General features: G+C 37.2%; 1 protein-coding gene across 3 annotated transcripts in view; it reads right to left on the minus strand.

Moving 5' to 3' along the window:
- Window positions 1–1,972: 1,972 nt before the first annotated feature.
- The window catches only part of cadm1b (cell adhesion molecule 1b), a 149,883-nt gene continuing 136,124 nt past the window's right edge, over window positions 1,973–15,731 (minus strand). For all 3 annotated transcript variants that reach the window (XM_056374461.1, XM_056374462.1, XM_056374463.1), the window contains 2 exons: window positions 6,273–6,401; window positions 1,973–6,128 (listed from right to left, as the gene is read on the minus strand). In XM_056374461.1, the coding sequence (XP_056230436.1) occupies window positions 6,010–6,128; window positions 6,273–6,401 (248 nt within the window). In that variant the 3' untranslated portion in view covers window positions 1,973–6,009. The remainder of the gene's footprint in view (window positions 6,129–6,272; window positions 6,402–15,731) is intronic.

Here is a 15,731-nt window from a genome sequence, read left to right on the forward strand (position 1 = left end):
ACTTACACAGGTTTCAGGTTTAATGTCTTCAGTGAAAACCTGTACCCAAGGGGTATTTCTGCAGTTGCCAGGGGTAGCGGAAAGATTGTAGATTGACACTTTTATCCGAAGCGACAAGTAAAGGACATCACTGAAGCTTCAGTGCAGTAGGAAACTTTGGCATAAGTACTAAATATCTGCATATTGAGTCAGCTGTAACACCTGTTGTGTTTGAGATTGTGTGAAACTTGTCAGTGAAAAGAAAACAGCTAGCTAAAAGTAATCAATGAATGCTAAAATGGCTAAAAACGTAATGGATAGTTGAAATAGTTAGCTGGAAGTAATGGTTAATTGGTTGAAATAAAGGTTAAATGTTTGAAACAGCAAACAGAAATAGTTGAACTTGTTAGTCAAAAGTACAGTGTAAATAGTTTTGAATAGATAGCTAAAAGTAATGAATGAAAGGTCCAGATTCTGCCACTGCTAAACAACATCCACTTTTATTCATTAGGTGGTCTTAAATAACATACTGTCATTTTAAATAAACGCATATGGAAAATGATGGATGATTTCGATGAAGGGGTACTTGTTTTCTGTAAGGGACTGTACAAAAAAGGTGAACAAATCTACATAATTTCAAATACAGCCCATTCTCTTTCATTGCCGTTTGTGTAACCTTTGAGAAAATTACCATTGCAATCTCTTTTTTTCTGATAAAATACAGTATTGGGATGCTACGGTAAATGTACTAATGTGCTGTTTTACCTAATTTGATCTAAAAGTTTTTATATTGTGACCTTTCAAAGAGTTTTGTGAAGTGAAACTCTGTGATCATGCTGTTTTTATGTTCAGGCAGAGGCTTTTTATCTTACATATCAAAATTGTCCAAATCTTCTGAAGAAATAAAGCTAGTGGTACAAGAGGCCCTTGAGCTGTTCTCTGTAAGGAATAAAAATGTAGTTTGAGAAGGACATACTAGAGGTATTTGCCATCCTATTAACAACTGAAGCAGCCAATAAATAAGTAAATAGGAATTATGCAAGTCCTTGACTATTTGTGCTAAACAGGAACGACATAGAGGGAGATAAGTGTGCAGACAGAGCCTGTTGCGTTTGCTGTTGTTCACCCACTATTTATTCCCACATCATTTAATTATACCTCAGCCAAGCCAAGTGCTACATGCCATCAATCTCAATCAATCAATTAGCCAACTAAACAAGCCATGCTCAGACATTCGTTCACTCTCAATTTCCCCATTGTGCTAATTACACTTAAACATGTCATTCCAAATTAAAATTGAACATTTAAATGGAATTAGTAGCGTCTAACTGAAACATCACCCTTGTACGTTCATGATGCACTGAAAACTGGTACAGCCGAGCAGCAAATACTTATACCTGCTTTCAATTCAGATGCGTAATTTCAAGAGTTCAACCTCGAAGAAAAATTAATAAATATAGAGAAAATCCCATAATCTGCTGTTTTTAAAAAAAAATAAAAAAAATCAAGGCAGGTATTTAATGTTCCTTGAGGGAAGCATTATATTTCAGTGATTGTATGAGTGAGGGAGAAAAGTGGCTGGTTTCTAAGGTTAAACTATTCCCATTAAAGTTTGAATAATGTTATTGACCTTTACCTGGGATGGATCACTTAAAGTAATGGGAAATGGTGGCACTGACAGAATTATGATGACAGAATAGCTTATGGTTATGAATTAGGTCTTGTTCCTCGAAATGCCTATCAATTTGTCAAATCACGAACATCCACATGTTCAGCTGGAAACCTTAACAGGGGCCCCCAAGCCTATCGGTGTCAGTCATTTTGTCATTTAAAACATTTCTCGCCTCCATCTTTACCACAGGTGCATGTGTCAGTCACCAATGGGAGCTCAGATTGCTGCTGCTGCTGCTCACCCACATCACATCTACATTGGTACAGTAGTTTTGCTACAAAGAGAAAATACGTTTTTGATCAACTCACCACAGCACACCACTTTAAACATTGATATCTTTTTATTAAGACAAGTACTCTTCTGATTTTTTTTTTCTTTTGTAAAAATGTTGGTGTTAACCAATACAAAATATGCATGGTCATATGAGAAACATCCTCTTCACTACACAAAAGAAAAATGTCGCCTGGGTACAGAGAGAAATTTCAGATTCAACAACAAAAACAACCATCTGGGGGGTAATAAAACAACCAGTCCCCCCCCCCCCCCCCAGGCTGAAACACGAGTTTCATCCAAATATCCAAGACATGTTACATCATTCATAAAACTTCATGTCACAGTAAATACGCCATCTTTTCATCTATGAAACTTTATGCTTGAATTGAATGAATGCAAACAGATGCTTGTCTGGTTGTGGTCACATCCTATAATTACTAAATAACCAATACTGTATGAGCAAAGTGTTACAGTGGAAGAGGAAGAAGTTTATGAACATCATCGTGATTTTGTTGACACTGACTGTACATAATTTTCATTTGCTTAACAAATCTAGTTTTCTTTCTTTGTGAACTAGGTCTATGCAAAATAATATTTAACGTTTACTGTAACAGTGCACCATATTAAGAACACATAAACATGTACAACTGAGAAAAACATGTACATCTTGTGATTTCTTCACTTTTCGAATAGCTGTGGTACTACAGTATATACTTGGGGCCTTAAATTTGCATTCTACCTGAGATGCAAAAAACACAACTATTAACACTCATGAACCTGAGAGAGTGAAAACAAACATACTAAATATCAAGTATTAAAAAAAAAAAAAAAAAAATCAAAAATTGGATTAGAATGATGCTTCTGACAATCTTTTAATGTTCCTCGATTAAAAGCAGCAGTCACTTCATAACCATTTAAGATAAATATCAAACCCAAAAATAAAATTTGTCATGCACATAACTGTTTCCATGACACCAAAACTCTAAAATCCACAAAAATGTACTTTTGTATTAGCTTCATATAGCGTTTAGTACTGTATTCCTCTCTGATAATACTAGTGAGCCTTGTCCTTGAAGATATCCAAATAAATAACAAATGAAGTGAAGCAGAGAAAACAATTAGGATCAAATTGAAATTGTTTTGCGATCACTAATCAAGACAATATACTACATCCTGGCATACGACATTCGAGTCAGTGGAAGCTGCCACACCACCCTGGTAAACAAAGAAATACTTTTTTTTTTTCTTTTTTTTTTAAACATCAAACTCATTCCAGCTTTTTATTTTATGTTCCATGTCGTATTTTTGATGGAGGTCTATGGTGCTTGAACATAGACAATGTGGATGAGTACTGGCCCTGTAAGTTAGAAAGAACAGAAATATACAAGATATACTGTAAGTGTGTACATGAGGATACTTTACGATACTAACCATATGCCTCAAAATCAAAGAAGGCACTAAATTAAGTCCTTCAGTCTTTTCCTTTATAATGATAAGTATCAAGAGGTGGGTTTAAGGCAGTGGTTATCCTTTTTTCAATACATTTACAGATTTTCTTTTTTCATAATTCAGGCAATACAATTCAAATCTCTCACTAATTACCAAACAGGTTTTAGAGGGATGGAGCGTGCAAGGTATGCACACTGCATCTCTGTCTGCGAGCATCGGATCTTCTGAATTGATTTTGTGAAAAAAAGAAAAAAAAAAAGAAAGAAATTTGTAACAGTAGACGGCTCCTCTGTGAAGGTTTGAGGCTGCTGGATGACAGTAAGAAAATGATCTTTCCCAAACCAAGTCACAAGCGCTACGCAAATCTTTGATAACTTGTAACGGCTCTCGGCCTTACAAGTTATCAAAGATTTGCAGCCCAAAGGTAAAATGTCTTTACAGACAGCAAAAAAATATAACTGATTCATGTTACCAGTGATTGAATGTCTTTTTACTTGGGTGTGGGCAAGGGCAAAAAGTCTGTATAGCAAGGATTTCTAAGCCAGAAAATAAGCAGTGAATTTTTTTTTTTTTTACTTGCTTGATACTTTATACATCACTGAAAGGAAACCGCCATTGAATGTGTGACATTCCTTCCTCCCTTCAACACAATACAAGCAAATAAAAAGATAAAACCTTGAAAAATAAAATAAACCAAAGTCCTTGTAACATTTCCAGTTAAATGCTCAATATGCTGTATTATCAGGTAAAAATCAATTATTTACAGAGGAACACTCTGCAAAGTGGACTTTCAGCCATTGCTGCAAGTAATTTTCACTCTATATATGCACACAAGCATAATGATTATATTTGGTCTAAGGTCGACCATGTGGGTGGTATGAAAATGTGAAAAATTTCGTCTTCAAACCAAAAGCACGCACAGCAGTCTGTACCGATATCTAACAAATAGCACTTTTTAATAAGATTTATGATCAATACAGCAGCACGGGTCACTTTTAGGAACTAGAGAGTATATATACTCTGACCCTGCAGTCAACATAATGTCTGCCAACAGAGAGGAAATACTTTTAGCTCTAATTATTAGAGCAACGTTTTCTGCCATGTTTTTTGGTCCAACTATCCCAAAAAAAGAAAATATTCTGATCAAAATAGTCATTAAAACTAAACATAAATCTAGACTCAGGCGATGTTTTTGAAGAAATAGTTTGACATTTTTGGAAATACACTTGTTTACATTCTTGACAAGAGTTGGATGAGTCGATTGATACCATTCTCATGTTTGTACGGTAAATATGAAGCTACAGCCAGCAGATGGTATGGTTAGCTTAGCACAAAGGCTGGAAACAGCTAGTCTGAATCTGTCCAAACGTAACAAATCCATCTAGCGCCTCTAAAGCTGACTAATTAACATTATCCCATTTGTTTAACTTGTACAAAAACCCAAGTGTAAAAACTACACATTGTAGTTTTATGGAGGGTTGTTGGTAATTGTATTTTTTTTTTTACCATTGGACAAAGCCAGGCTAGCTGTTCCCTGTGTTTCCAGTCATCACGCTAAGCTAGCTGCAGCATCATATTTATCGCACAAACGTGAGAGTGGCATCAATATTCTCATCTAACTCTCAGCAAGACAGTGAATCAGCATTTTCCCAAAAAAGTTTTTTTTCAGAACCAGTTGTTCAGCTAATGTCAAAAAAGGAAAGAAAGCAGATGACAGTAAATATTATCTGCTATTGTTAATTAACTGTTGTCCTCTGAATCAGCAGAAAATCCAGATATAGAGCTTTAAAATGAATGAAAGGTTCAGCTTTTCTCTATAGAAATTTTAACTCCATATCATGGCACATTACAGCTGTTAGGATGTCTTAGACTGTACTCCACAATACCCTAAACAAACGCTAAACTGACCTCACATCTAATTGTCAGATGTTTTCTTGAAGCCAACGAGGGACCAGTTGTACTTTGCAGTTTGGTGCGAAATTATACTTAACAGCACTCCTACTTCACTTTCAGGAACAAATACATTCTATCGTGAGCAAGATTATTCACAACTGTTACGTTAGTAATCAACACAGTGACCTCGAAGGGGTGGTGGGAAATCTGAGCTGAAATATGTGAAAACCAATCAGACCTGCATGTATTATGAGGGGGTGATGTATTAGCAGGGACTGTTGGAGTTTGACCCACTGAGGAGAAATGTGTTGACGCTGTATTCCAGTTACTGAACTCTGGAGATTACTCAAAAAAAAAAAAAAAAAAAAGTGAGGATGAGCTGGCTCCTCAGATCTGGGTACATGAGCTAAAAGCTAGCTGCAGCACACATAGACAACAAAATAAACAAAAGAAATAGAACAAGGCACAAAATTGTCTGTAAAATAATTGAACTGTACAGAATAGGCCCCAGCAGTCCAGGAAGGGTCGGATAGGAGACTCAGCAACGCCTCTTATTACCACTAGGCCACGGCAGTCCTACATACCATTTTTTTCCTCATTTCTTTCTTCTCTTCCTCTTTAAATCTCGCCCTCCCTGCCCTCAAGCCGTCTCGTAACCAATCAGAGTTAGACATAATGCTCCTACAGCTACAGCACCACCACCATCAGCAGCTTTCCCACCCGTCTCTCCTGGCCTGTCCAGTTTAGATATAATACTCCTTCTTCTCATCTGTGTTGTTGTGTCCTCCCTCCGCATTGATGATGGCCGTGTCTGCATCAGCTGCATCGTCAGCCCCTTTGGCTTCATGTGTGAAGTAAGTTCCTGCAAAAGATTACAGACAAATTAGCCAACACACCTCCTCATCCTCTTGTGCACTTCAATCCTATTGCACTCCACTTGCAACAAAAACACTTGAACTCTAAGATGTGTTCATGATCAAGTATGATTGCATTGCCGGTGCTTTACCTTTGTGTCTGGCAAAGTATCGACCAAGAACAATGAGTGCACAGAGGATGGCAAACATCACCACGGCAACCACTCCTCCGATGACAGCATGGTCAATTTTCTGTGGTGCCCCCTCACCGGCTCTGGAGTCTGAAAACAGGACAATAACCGTAAATAATTTCATGATCAGAAAACCCTCTTGTCCAGTCACAAGGCTAATACCTTCACACAGAGGGGGACCGCACTAGAAGCTATGGCTATTAAATCATTAGGCTGCCAAAATAAACTAAATTGGTTGTTTTTTTTCTCAAGGCATTTTAGCATGACCTAACTTCGAACAGGAAACAGTTGAAAAAACTGCCAGTTTATGTTGTTCACCAAAAAATGAGATGGATTCCACAGCACACGTTGGTCCAGAGGATGATAATGGTTCACAATTTGTAACTAAATATCCCACAAAGAGGCTATTAAACCATTTAGTTGTTACTTACTGACAAATCCTGCAAACCACTGCCAATAATTTAGCTTTATAATCCCCTAAATAAGGCTTTTTTCTAACAGAAATGTTTAATTTTTCCTCATTAATTTCCTTCACAGCTTTATGTACAGTGTGATCATCCCACTGCTCATGAAAGAATTTAAAGTCAAAACCAAAATTAGCTCACAAAATCCATTTGCATATTATATTTAAAGGAATACCTTTATCTAATAGCTTTTTTCGCTGTGTTGCAGAGTTATGTCTGTACAGCAAATATGAATTGAGGCACAGTTAGTAGCAGGTTAGCATTGACATCTTGCTTGGATCCGTCCAAAGGTTAACAAATCCACCTAAAGGCACCTCTAAAGTTTACTAATTTATAAGCTATTATTTGTTTGCTCTTTGTACAAATTTAACAAAGTATAAAACTTTTTGTTATTTTTACAGGTGTTATGTCCCAGACTTTCTTGGCTGGACACAACAGTCTTTGTGTGAAGCTAAGCTAACTCACACAGAAATGAGAGTGGCATCATTCCTCTTGTGTAACAATGTACTAATAATAATAAAGAACATATTTTCCAAAATGTTAAACTATACCTTTTAATTTAAAAAAACAGTATGGATTACATTTACATATTTAAAATAATGTTAAAATACAGATGTCTCTCTCAAGGTGTTATATGTTGAACCCAGCTTATTATATGAATGTTTTCAGAGCTTCATATAGATGAAATGGGTGTCGAGCCTCTTGAGTGAGCAATGTTGAAAAATGTTTTAAGACAGTTATTTCAGCATGAAACAGTAGACACCGTCTGCAATTTCAGTGAGAGTTCACACAGTGTAAAATACATTGTGATTTAAGAGGCAATTTCTGGAAGTTATAGAGCTCAATCATCAGAAATAGACACAAGTTTGGAGATAAATTGGCAGGCGGTGTCCCCATGCAGAGAAATACGTGGTTGCCTCAGGTGTCACAGAGTATCACTGTCTAGCATTTAGCCAGATTTATCCGTGCACCACAGAAGAACAAGGCAAAAATTCGAAGCCTTTAAATTTCCAGTCTCAGAATAGTTCAGAGGCATTTATCAATAGTCTATATCTGTGCACATTTGGACTGATGGAGGAGTGGCTGGTGAGGGAATGGCTGCACTGTTCTTTGCTGCATGAGAGAGCAGCTCAATTTTCCATCACTCTCACTAGTCATGCTCTGAACTTGAATGATTTTGATAAAAGACGAGCGAAGAGTGCAGAATTTCTCAACACTGTGAGGGTGTAATAAGTGGAGCTGAGGAGTCTAGTGACACATTTCGCATCTCAACCGAAGAACAACACCTTATTTAAGTTGCATTCAGTTAGTGCGAGGACATCTTGGAAGTGGAACTCCAATGAAGCTAATTAATGAGAAAAGTTTTGTTTCACTTGAGCGCTCTCTTAAAATGGACTCGTCTTCACGGAGCAAGCCACTGCTGTGCGTCGGTATGTGTGAAGTGGGGATGTGAAAGGAGCAGTTTGTTTACTGTATCGGGGATGTCAGATAGCACAGCTCGTTCCCAGAGGAAAGGGAAACGGCCCATGCTCCATGCTAATGAACATACACGCACTAAATGGCCTGTGCACGGTCCTGTCTCCTCCCTCACTCCCCCACACCTTCCTGCCCTCACCTTGCTCCACGCTGTCTTCCGTTTGACACATCCGCAAGGAAACATGCAGGGTCTCAGCCGCCTCTGCACAGCGAGGGAGAGTTTTATTTAACAGGTGGAAAAATCTGCCCAGAGTAATCACTGAGCCTCTATCACAGAAATGTCAGAGAAACTAAAAATCCCATAGCACCTACAGTATCGACTGTTATGGTTGGTTGCATATCATGTTGGCTATATCAAGTACACTACTGAACACTGGTTTTCTGTTTGTCAGTTTTGTATTTATTACAGAAGACGGCCACATAAACATGGTCTCAAATTCAATATACATGCAATAAATATTACTGTTTTACTCATTTCTATTCATTTTATGATGTTGCTGCAGGAGTGCATTATATTGTAAGGAGATTATGAAACATGTTTCATAATGCAATGTAATACAGAGGTCTAAGGTGAGATGATTTTAACTAGTCATGTGGTGCTTGAGAAAACAGATGTATGTTTTCTGTGGCTTTGAACAAAAAAAATAACCTTGACTGATGATATATCAGGGTCTATTATTGGGTTTGGGGGCTGCAAAGCTTTAACACGAATTGGAGGTGTCTTGTTTTTGTACTGGATGTGCAAATGTTAACTCTCCTGAAAACAATGTGCTGTTTATCATTATTTTAATTTAACAGCGGAGGACATCATCTGCACAATAGGACTGCTAACGTCACACATTCCATAAGCACCTGCATATAATGTAGTACCTGAGGAACCGATCAGTGTCTTTTACCTTAATATGTGCTTAAGAGTGACATTCAAGATAATCACTTTTCATATTAAGTGTTTCACATGTGAATATTACACCAGGAGCCAGATGCATAAAACTCTGTGTAGATTCATGACTAAAACTATGTGCACGCACAAAACCAGAAATATGCATACGCATTCTTTTCGGCAGAACTGTAAATGTGTGCGTACACATGGTTTCACTTTATAAATCTCACTCATTGAGAAATTGGGCGCATGTGCACAAGCCTCATTTCCACTCCCACAATTAGCCATAAATGGATGAAGACACTCCTTTAATCAATCAATTTTGATTAAAAAAACACTGCCACAGGTTATCAGGCATGGCACAGAAAAGAAATATGAGAAAGAGGTGAAACTGAGGCTCTTACAAATGGGAGACAGAAACGTACATCAGTACCAGACTAGTACAATCACTCCAACTGCAAAGTCTTGTTTTACTCTGAACTTCACTTATTGGGACTAAACAGGTGTCTAATATTGTGATTAGTAAATATTAAAATAGTATCGAAACAGTTTACAGAATGCCTCACAATAAAAAATAAGGTCATTAAATGATGCTAAAGGAAACATTGAGCACACAAACACAATTATTTCGGTTTATGAATCGTAAAATAGTTTTTTCTATGTAAATATGTAAACATGATGATGATGATTATGACGAATGCAAACTCCGTGAAGTTGATTTTATTTTATGTTAAATTACATGTCTCAGCTTATTTTGTATTTTCACTTCACTGTAGCCTGGTTTGCTTTGGAAAACCGTATGTAAGCATTGTCAAAAGAATGCGTGAGGTGCGCACATTCTCACCGCACATTCTGTATTTATAAATACCAATTTATGAGCGGGAAGTGCGCATGGTTTTTGTGTTTACACACCATTTATGCATCTGGCCCCAGGAGAGTCTAGTGAAAACATGCTACTGGTTGCATTATGAGAAATAGAGGTTACAGCATTTTTGAGCTCGACCCATATTAGTCAGGATTTCTCAGCGGATGCTGCATCAATTTTTTCTTTTGTTTATTTATCATGTGGAAAAAATGTCGTACCTAATTCACATAATAACTAACATGGTTTCTGCAGAGTTCACCAAGTTAGATTTAAGACCTTTTTTAATACCACATAGAATACAATTTAATATCAGTTTCAAAATCATACCTGACAAAAGATTAAAATTTGTTAGAGAAACAGTAGGGACGATATGGCTCAAAATTAAAGTAAAAGTAAATTTTTTTCATTATATTAATTAACCAATTAAAACATAATTAAGGCAGCTATTATTATATACAGGGGTCTCTAGCACGAAGCCAGATAAGATGGATATCCTGCTATGTTTGGGCTTAACTCCGGTATTAGGAACCCTAAAGCTATCCAGGAGGATTACCATGGTAACCTATGATTCAAGGCTAACTGCTCCAGAGGAGGTTAACTTCAGAGGATCAGATCAAAACCTGTCCACAGCCTGACTACTGACCAATCAGATCACTGGGAAAAAACTGAGTCATACTTCCTATTGGATTCGTAGATAAAGTAGTTTACAATAAAGTGACCAAAAATAAAGAGCAATAGATATTTTTATAGATAATTAGAATCATTCTGCTGTTCTATGTGACCACCCTGGTCTTAAATGTAATTATGAATATAATTACATAATGACTATAATAGCTTAATTTTAATTGCAAAAAAATTATTTCATTCCTGTCAGGATTCCTGACACTGTTGATGCTTTTACTCTCTTATTCCATCACTGCAGCTCAGAATAAATGAGGAGACTTAGAAGATAATTGGAAATACAAACTAAAGCCTCTGTTGTCTTTTGTTAGAAAAATAATCCACACTGTTAGATATTTCCCATGATTATAAATACAACCTGCCAGTAAGATAGACTTCATCAGCCTTCAGACTGACATTACTTTTAACTTTAATAAGTACTTTACATATTCAGAATACATTGTTCATCATCAGACAAAAAAAGAACTCACTGTATGCTTAAGACATAATATAAAAACCCCAGCACTTATTTATAACCTTGCCTTTAATATTTGTAAATGATTTCTAATGTTTCTACAACATTAATGATTCTAGTTATGTGATCATGTTTACATTTCACCTTGTTGAATATCACTTTCTGCTGTTACTTTAACCAAAATTACCCACAGATATGACAGTTTCATCTCATCTCATATATGAATTACTTCATTCATGGTTCTGACCCTAACCCACTAACAAATCTGCCTCTTTCACAAGAACATGCTCGTAGCTGGTCGGTAAACCAAGATTTTAACAGCCAGTTGATATCCAGCTTTGTGATACACATTTTCAAGGATGGCCAATGTTCAGCTCAGTGAAGCCAGGTAACCCCACGAGAACCAGACTAAGTTTAGCTGGCTTCGTGTTACAGGCCTCTGGTTCAGTTGAACCAGCAACTCAATAAAGTTTTTTTTGAACTGTGTTTATGCAACATGTGTTCATGTTATTTTGTCCACTTACTATATTTGACTAACAGAGTGAAAGGGAGGTTCAGGCTCCCAAAGTGCTGATGTGTATCTGACCCTGATCTCAGACCGCCACAAGAACAGATTTTCTTTATCAAGTGTCATATTGCTGTTACTATCATTCCTCCCTCTTCCTGTGTAAATTACTTATTCGGTGCTCTAACACATCCAGGATCAAGAGAGTGATTCCCTGCGGCCATTCACGCCCAATATATATGCATTTATAATACTAGAAGGTGCTTGTAAGAAAAAAATGTCCAAATGACAGACAGTGTTATTACAGCGGCCTTTGTGGCCTCACACTTGAAATAAGTAGAATTTGATTATGTCTGTAATGTAGCTGGTGTCCATACCGCCAGCACAGCTCTGCTCACGGGTTGATCAGGGAGTGCTGACATGCCCACACCGGCGTCCTGACAGGATGTGCACAGCCGTGGGGATTTATGGGGGAATAAAGAGGATTTGCAACTGATGCCTGTGTCTGCGCGGCGGAGAAATCTGCTCCGCTGAACAGCTAGTACCACATGCTTTACAGTCGCACCTTTCTGTCTCTGTACTGGAATGACTAATTGCCACTCTGGCCCGTAACAGAGCATCCTATCAGACTTATCTGTCAGTGTGTTGATCAGAGCTGCGAGCTTGTCACCAGGCTGATTACATGGAACATAATTTCAGTTTTCCCATCTTTTTTTCTTTTCATATTTTTCACACAACGAGGCATATCGCATGCACACACACACACACACACACACAGATGCGGTAACCCACACACACAAACACATAACAATTTATAGATGTAATTACATGGACATAATTGAAACAATGACTCTCTTGCATTGATAGAGCAAAGCCCTCACTTGCACTGAATAGACTCTCACAGGACAAAGGGGCATTGCTGCAGAATCAACTTAAGGACCGTCTAGCCATTTTGCAGCATTGAACTGTTAACATCCGTGGCTTTTATATTTGTTACTGTTCGAAAAGGAAATGAACGTAATGAGATGGGCATACATGGACAATCTCCACCAAATCATTTTTCGTATTGCTGTTGTAGCAGACCATCAACAGAGCACAATGTTGTCCTCAGTTGAATTCCAGTGCTACTGCTCGCTCGCTAAATAGTTTCCGAGTCCTTTGTAATAACCCAAACAATGATTTGAAGATGTACAAACACAGCTGTGACATTTAACAGAGGTGCAGAAATACAAGTGAAGGTCCGGCTACAACTAATAAAATGGCAAATGAATGGAAATTGTGACAGTAAATTTGAACTCCTGGATGCCTGTTTATTATATCTTTTCAGACTGGCAAAATTCTGCTCATAAAAGCCGCTAGCACCCATCTCCACTTCATACTCCCCCTTCAACTTGTTTGTCCCCCAGTGGAGATCAGGGCAAGGGAAAAGGTTGACAAAATAATAGAAATCACTGCTCTCTTCCAAAAGTTGCCTGAAGTAACATGCCACAAAGTACACTTTATCAGCTGAAAGTGAGGACACAATTTGAGTTCATTGGCACATAACATTCAATCTCCAAACCCTAATGTGCTAAGTAGAGTTCTCAGAACTGCTCCATGAAAAAAAACAATATTACTGCAATGAAACACTCTTTTAACTTCAGGGTGGGCAGGCATTACTAACATACTCCCTGGAGACCAATTAAAATGGACCATTACAATATTTTCTTTCTTTAATAACTGTTTAAAGGAAAGAAAAAAACCTGCAGGTCAGAAAAAAAAACAAAATTTCAACTGAATCAGAGTAAACAAATGTGAGGAAAAAAGTAATTAGCATTTCTAAATGATTCTTTAATTTTTCCAATGAAATACTTCAAAGAGAAATGATACATGTGAGAGTTAAAACAACGTTGGTAAATGTTTAATGACTAATTATGTTGAATACTAAATGAACTCTTAACAGTCTTTGTTGAAGTCAATAGTGTACATGGAATTGAAGCTTGAATCCCAAGACTAAACAGCAGTGGAAACCTGCCAACACCTAACATGTACCAGTGCTGACGGAGGAAACAGCAAACAAAACATGTATAAAAACCTGCCAGAAACGGAGCCCCAAAATACCATCTGGTGCGAAATCACACGATTTTCTCACTTGGAAAAAAAATGCCATGTGTTTGTTAGAACAAAGACATGGAAATAACCCTGAAGCCATGTATATATTCTGTGCACCGCATGTTAAAGTCATAAGGATCTACAAATCCCTGACAGCTTAGCCAAGAAAGCAATAAAAACTTCATTATGGTTTGTAGTATTATCAAGTCTGAAGGGTGCAGTAATGAAGGCCAGGCTCTGGTTCATGTATAGTGCAATGTTTGCTTGCGAAGCTCTCACTGGTAGTTAATTTACAGCACTGTACTATCCATAAACCAGAAGGCTGTTGACCTCAGAAATGACTGTTTAACTCATATTCTTTAATGTTTAGTGTTTTTACATTCCTTTAGACAAGGGTGTGGGTGTGGCTTCAGAGGTTTGTGGACACACGGAAATAAAACAATAGCAATGTGTTTTTCATAAAACTAGAAAATGTTATGTAAACTTATGTATTGTAACTCTACTTAAAATAAATTTTAGTTTCATTTACAGATACCCGATAGACCATTGTTGTATTTAATTTTTTTTATACAAAGAGAGCTGTGATTTACTCTTTACTCTTTGACTGATATGCATTAAATTAAAATACAGATTAAATGTAAATGTATGAAAATCCTAGTTCTTAGAACATTTTTCAGCCCTGAGTGATATTTACAAGTAGTAATTTCAGGCTGCATAACGTCCCAACAACCACCAGAAATAATGTAAGGCCATTGCTCGTTAAGGTTATTGCTTTGAGCACACAGTGACATGAGCTATAAAAGTGAGAGGGACAAAAATGGGAAATAGGTTTTTGGAAAGTGACGGGAACAATGAAACTTACACCCATGCCTTGAGTTTATTCAGTGGACGTCTTCCTGTAGCATGCTAAACAACAATTTACCCTGGACTGCAGATCTGCGGAAACATAGGGTATTTTTAATCAAGTCTACAACATAATTCCTTGTTCTTTGTCTTTCCTCTGGCTCCTCTTGACAAGCCGGGGGAGAGGGGGTTACTGAAGGCTTAGCCGGGATATGATGTCCCTGCCTTGGATCATCTCTGAGCATCTGACGAGCTGGAGCATTATCGCCACAGACTCCCTTTTTATTCCTTCAGAGCTGGGGATTCTGGGTAAACTCTACCCTCTGCCCAAAAGAAATACAACCACTGACAAAGAACTTGTGGAGTACTATTTTTTTCTGTGATGCTCTAAACATCTACTGTCAGTCTTGAAGACAATATTTAGCTGAATTCATTATAAAATCATAAACTACTGTGTTGAGATTATGACGTCTGAATGTCTAAAACGGGATCACTGTGAAAGATGGTCACACATATCTGCCAACTTTTTGTTGGTACAAGAGGTCAACTAAAAGCTTTTTGTTTAAGTGCAAATATTGGTAACACTTTATTTTAGGGGTCCCATATTTTTCAGATAATTTCCTGTAAACTTTCCTAATAATTTCCCCCCCAAAAAAAGATGGTTTTTAGTTGCAAATTACCGGGATATTCCCAAGAAAGGCCAATGCAATTTAGTTCTAATTATAAGGGAAATTAAGTGTTATTAAGTACCTGCTTGTTATATTCAAATTCTTTTTTATAAAAAAAAAGGAAATTCTGTAGTCTGTAAATGAAGAAATTTTCATAAATTCACATCAGTATCCATCAGTAATGTCCTGGTAATTAACAGCTAAATGCCTAATTTAAGACAATTTCTAGAAAATTATGAGGAAAGGTTCCTGGAAATTAGCTGGACAATACAAGACCCATAAAATATAAAAATAAAAGTGTTACCAAAATATTCAATAAAAAAACATGGAGATAAACAAGGCCTAAAGACTGTCCAACACATTAAAGAAATGTTCTTATGACTTATCTCTCCTAAGAGGTCTAAACACACACACACACACATAGAGACACACACACACAGAGATACAGAGATACACACACACACACACACACACACAGAAAAACACACACACA

Source organism: Seriola aureovittata, chromosome 4 (assembly GCF_021018895.1).
Source record: "Seriola aureovittata isolate HTS-2021-v1 ecotype China chromosome 4, ASM2101889v1, whole genome shotgun sequence".
NCBI classification, from domain to species: domain Eukaryota; kingdom Metazoa; phylum Chordata; class Actinopteri; order Carangiformes; family Carangidae; genus Seriola; species Seriola aureovittata.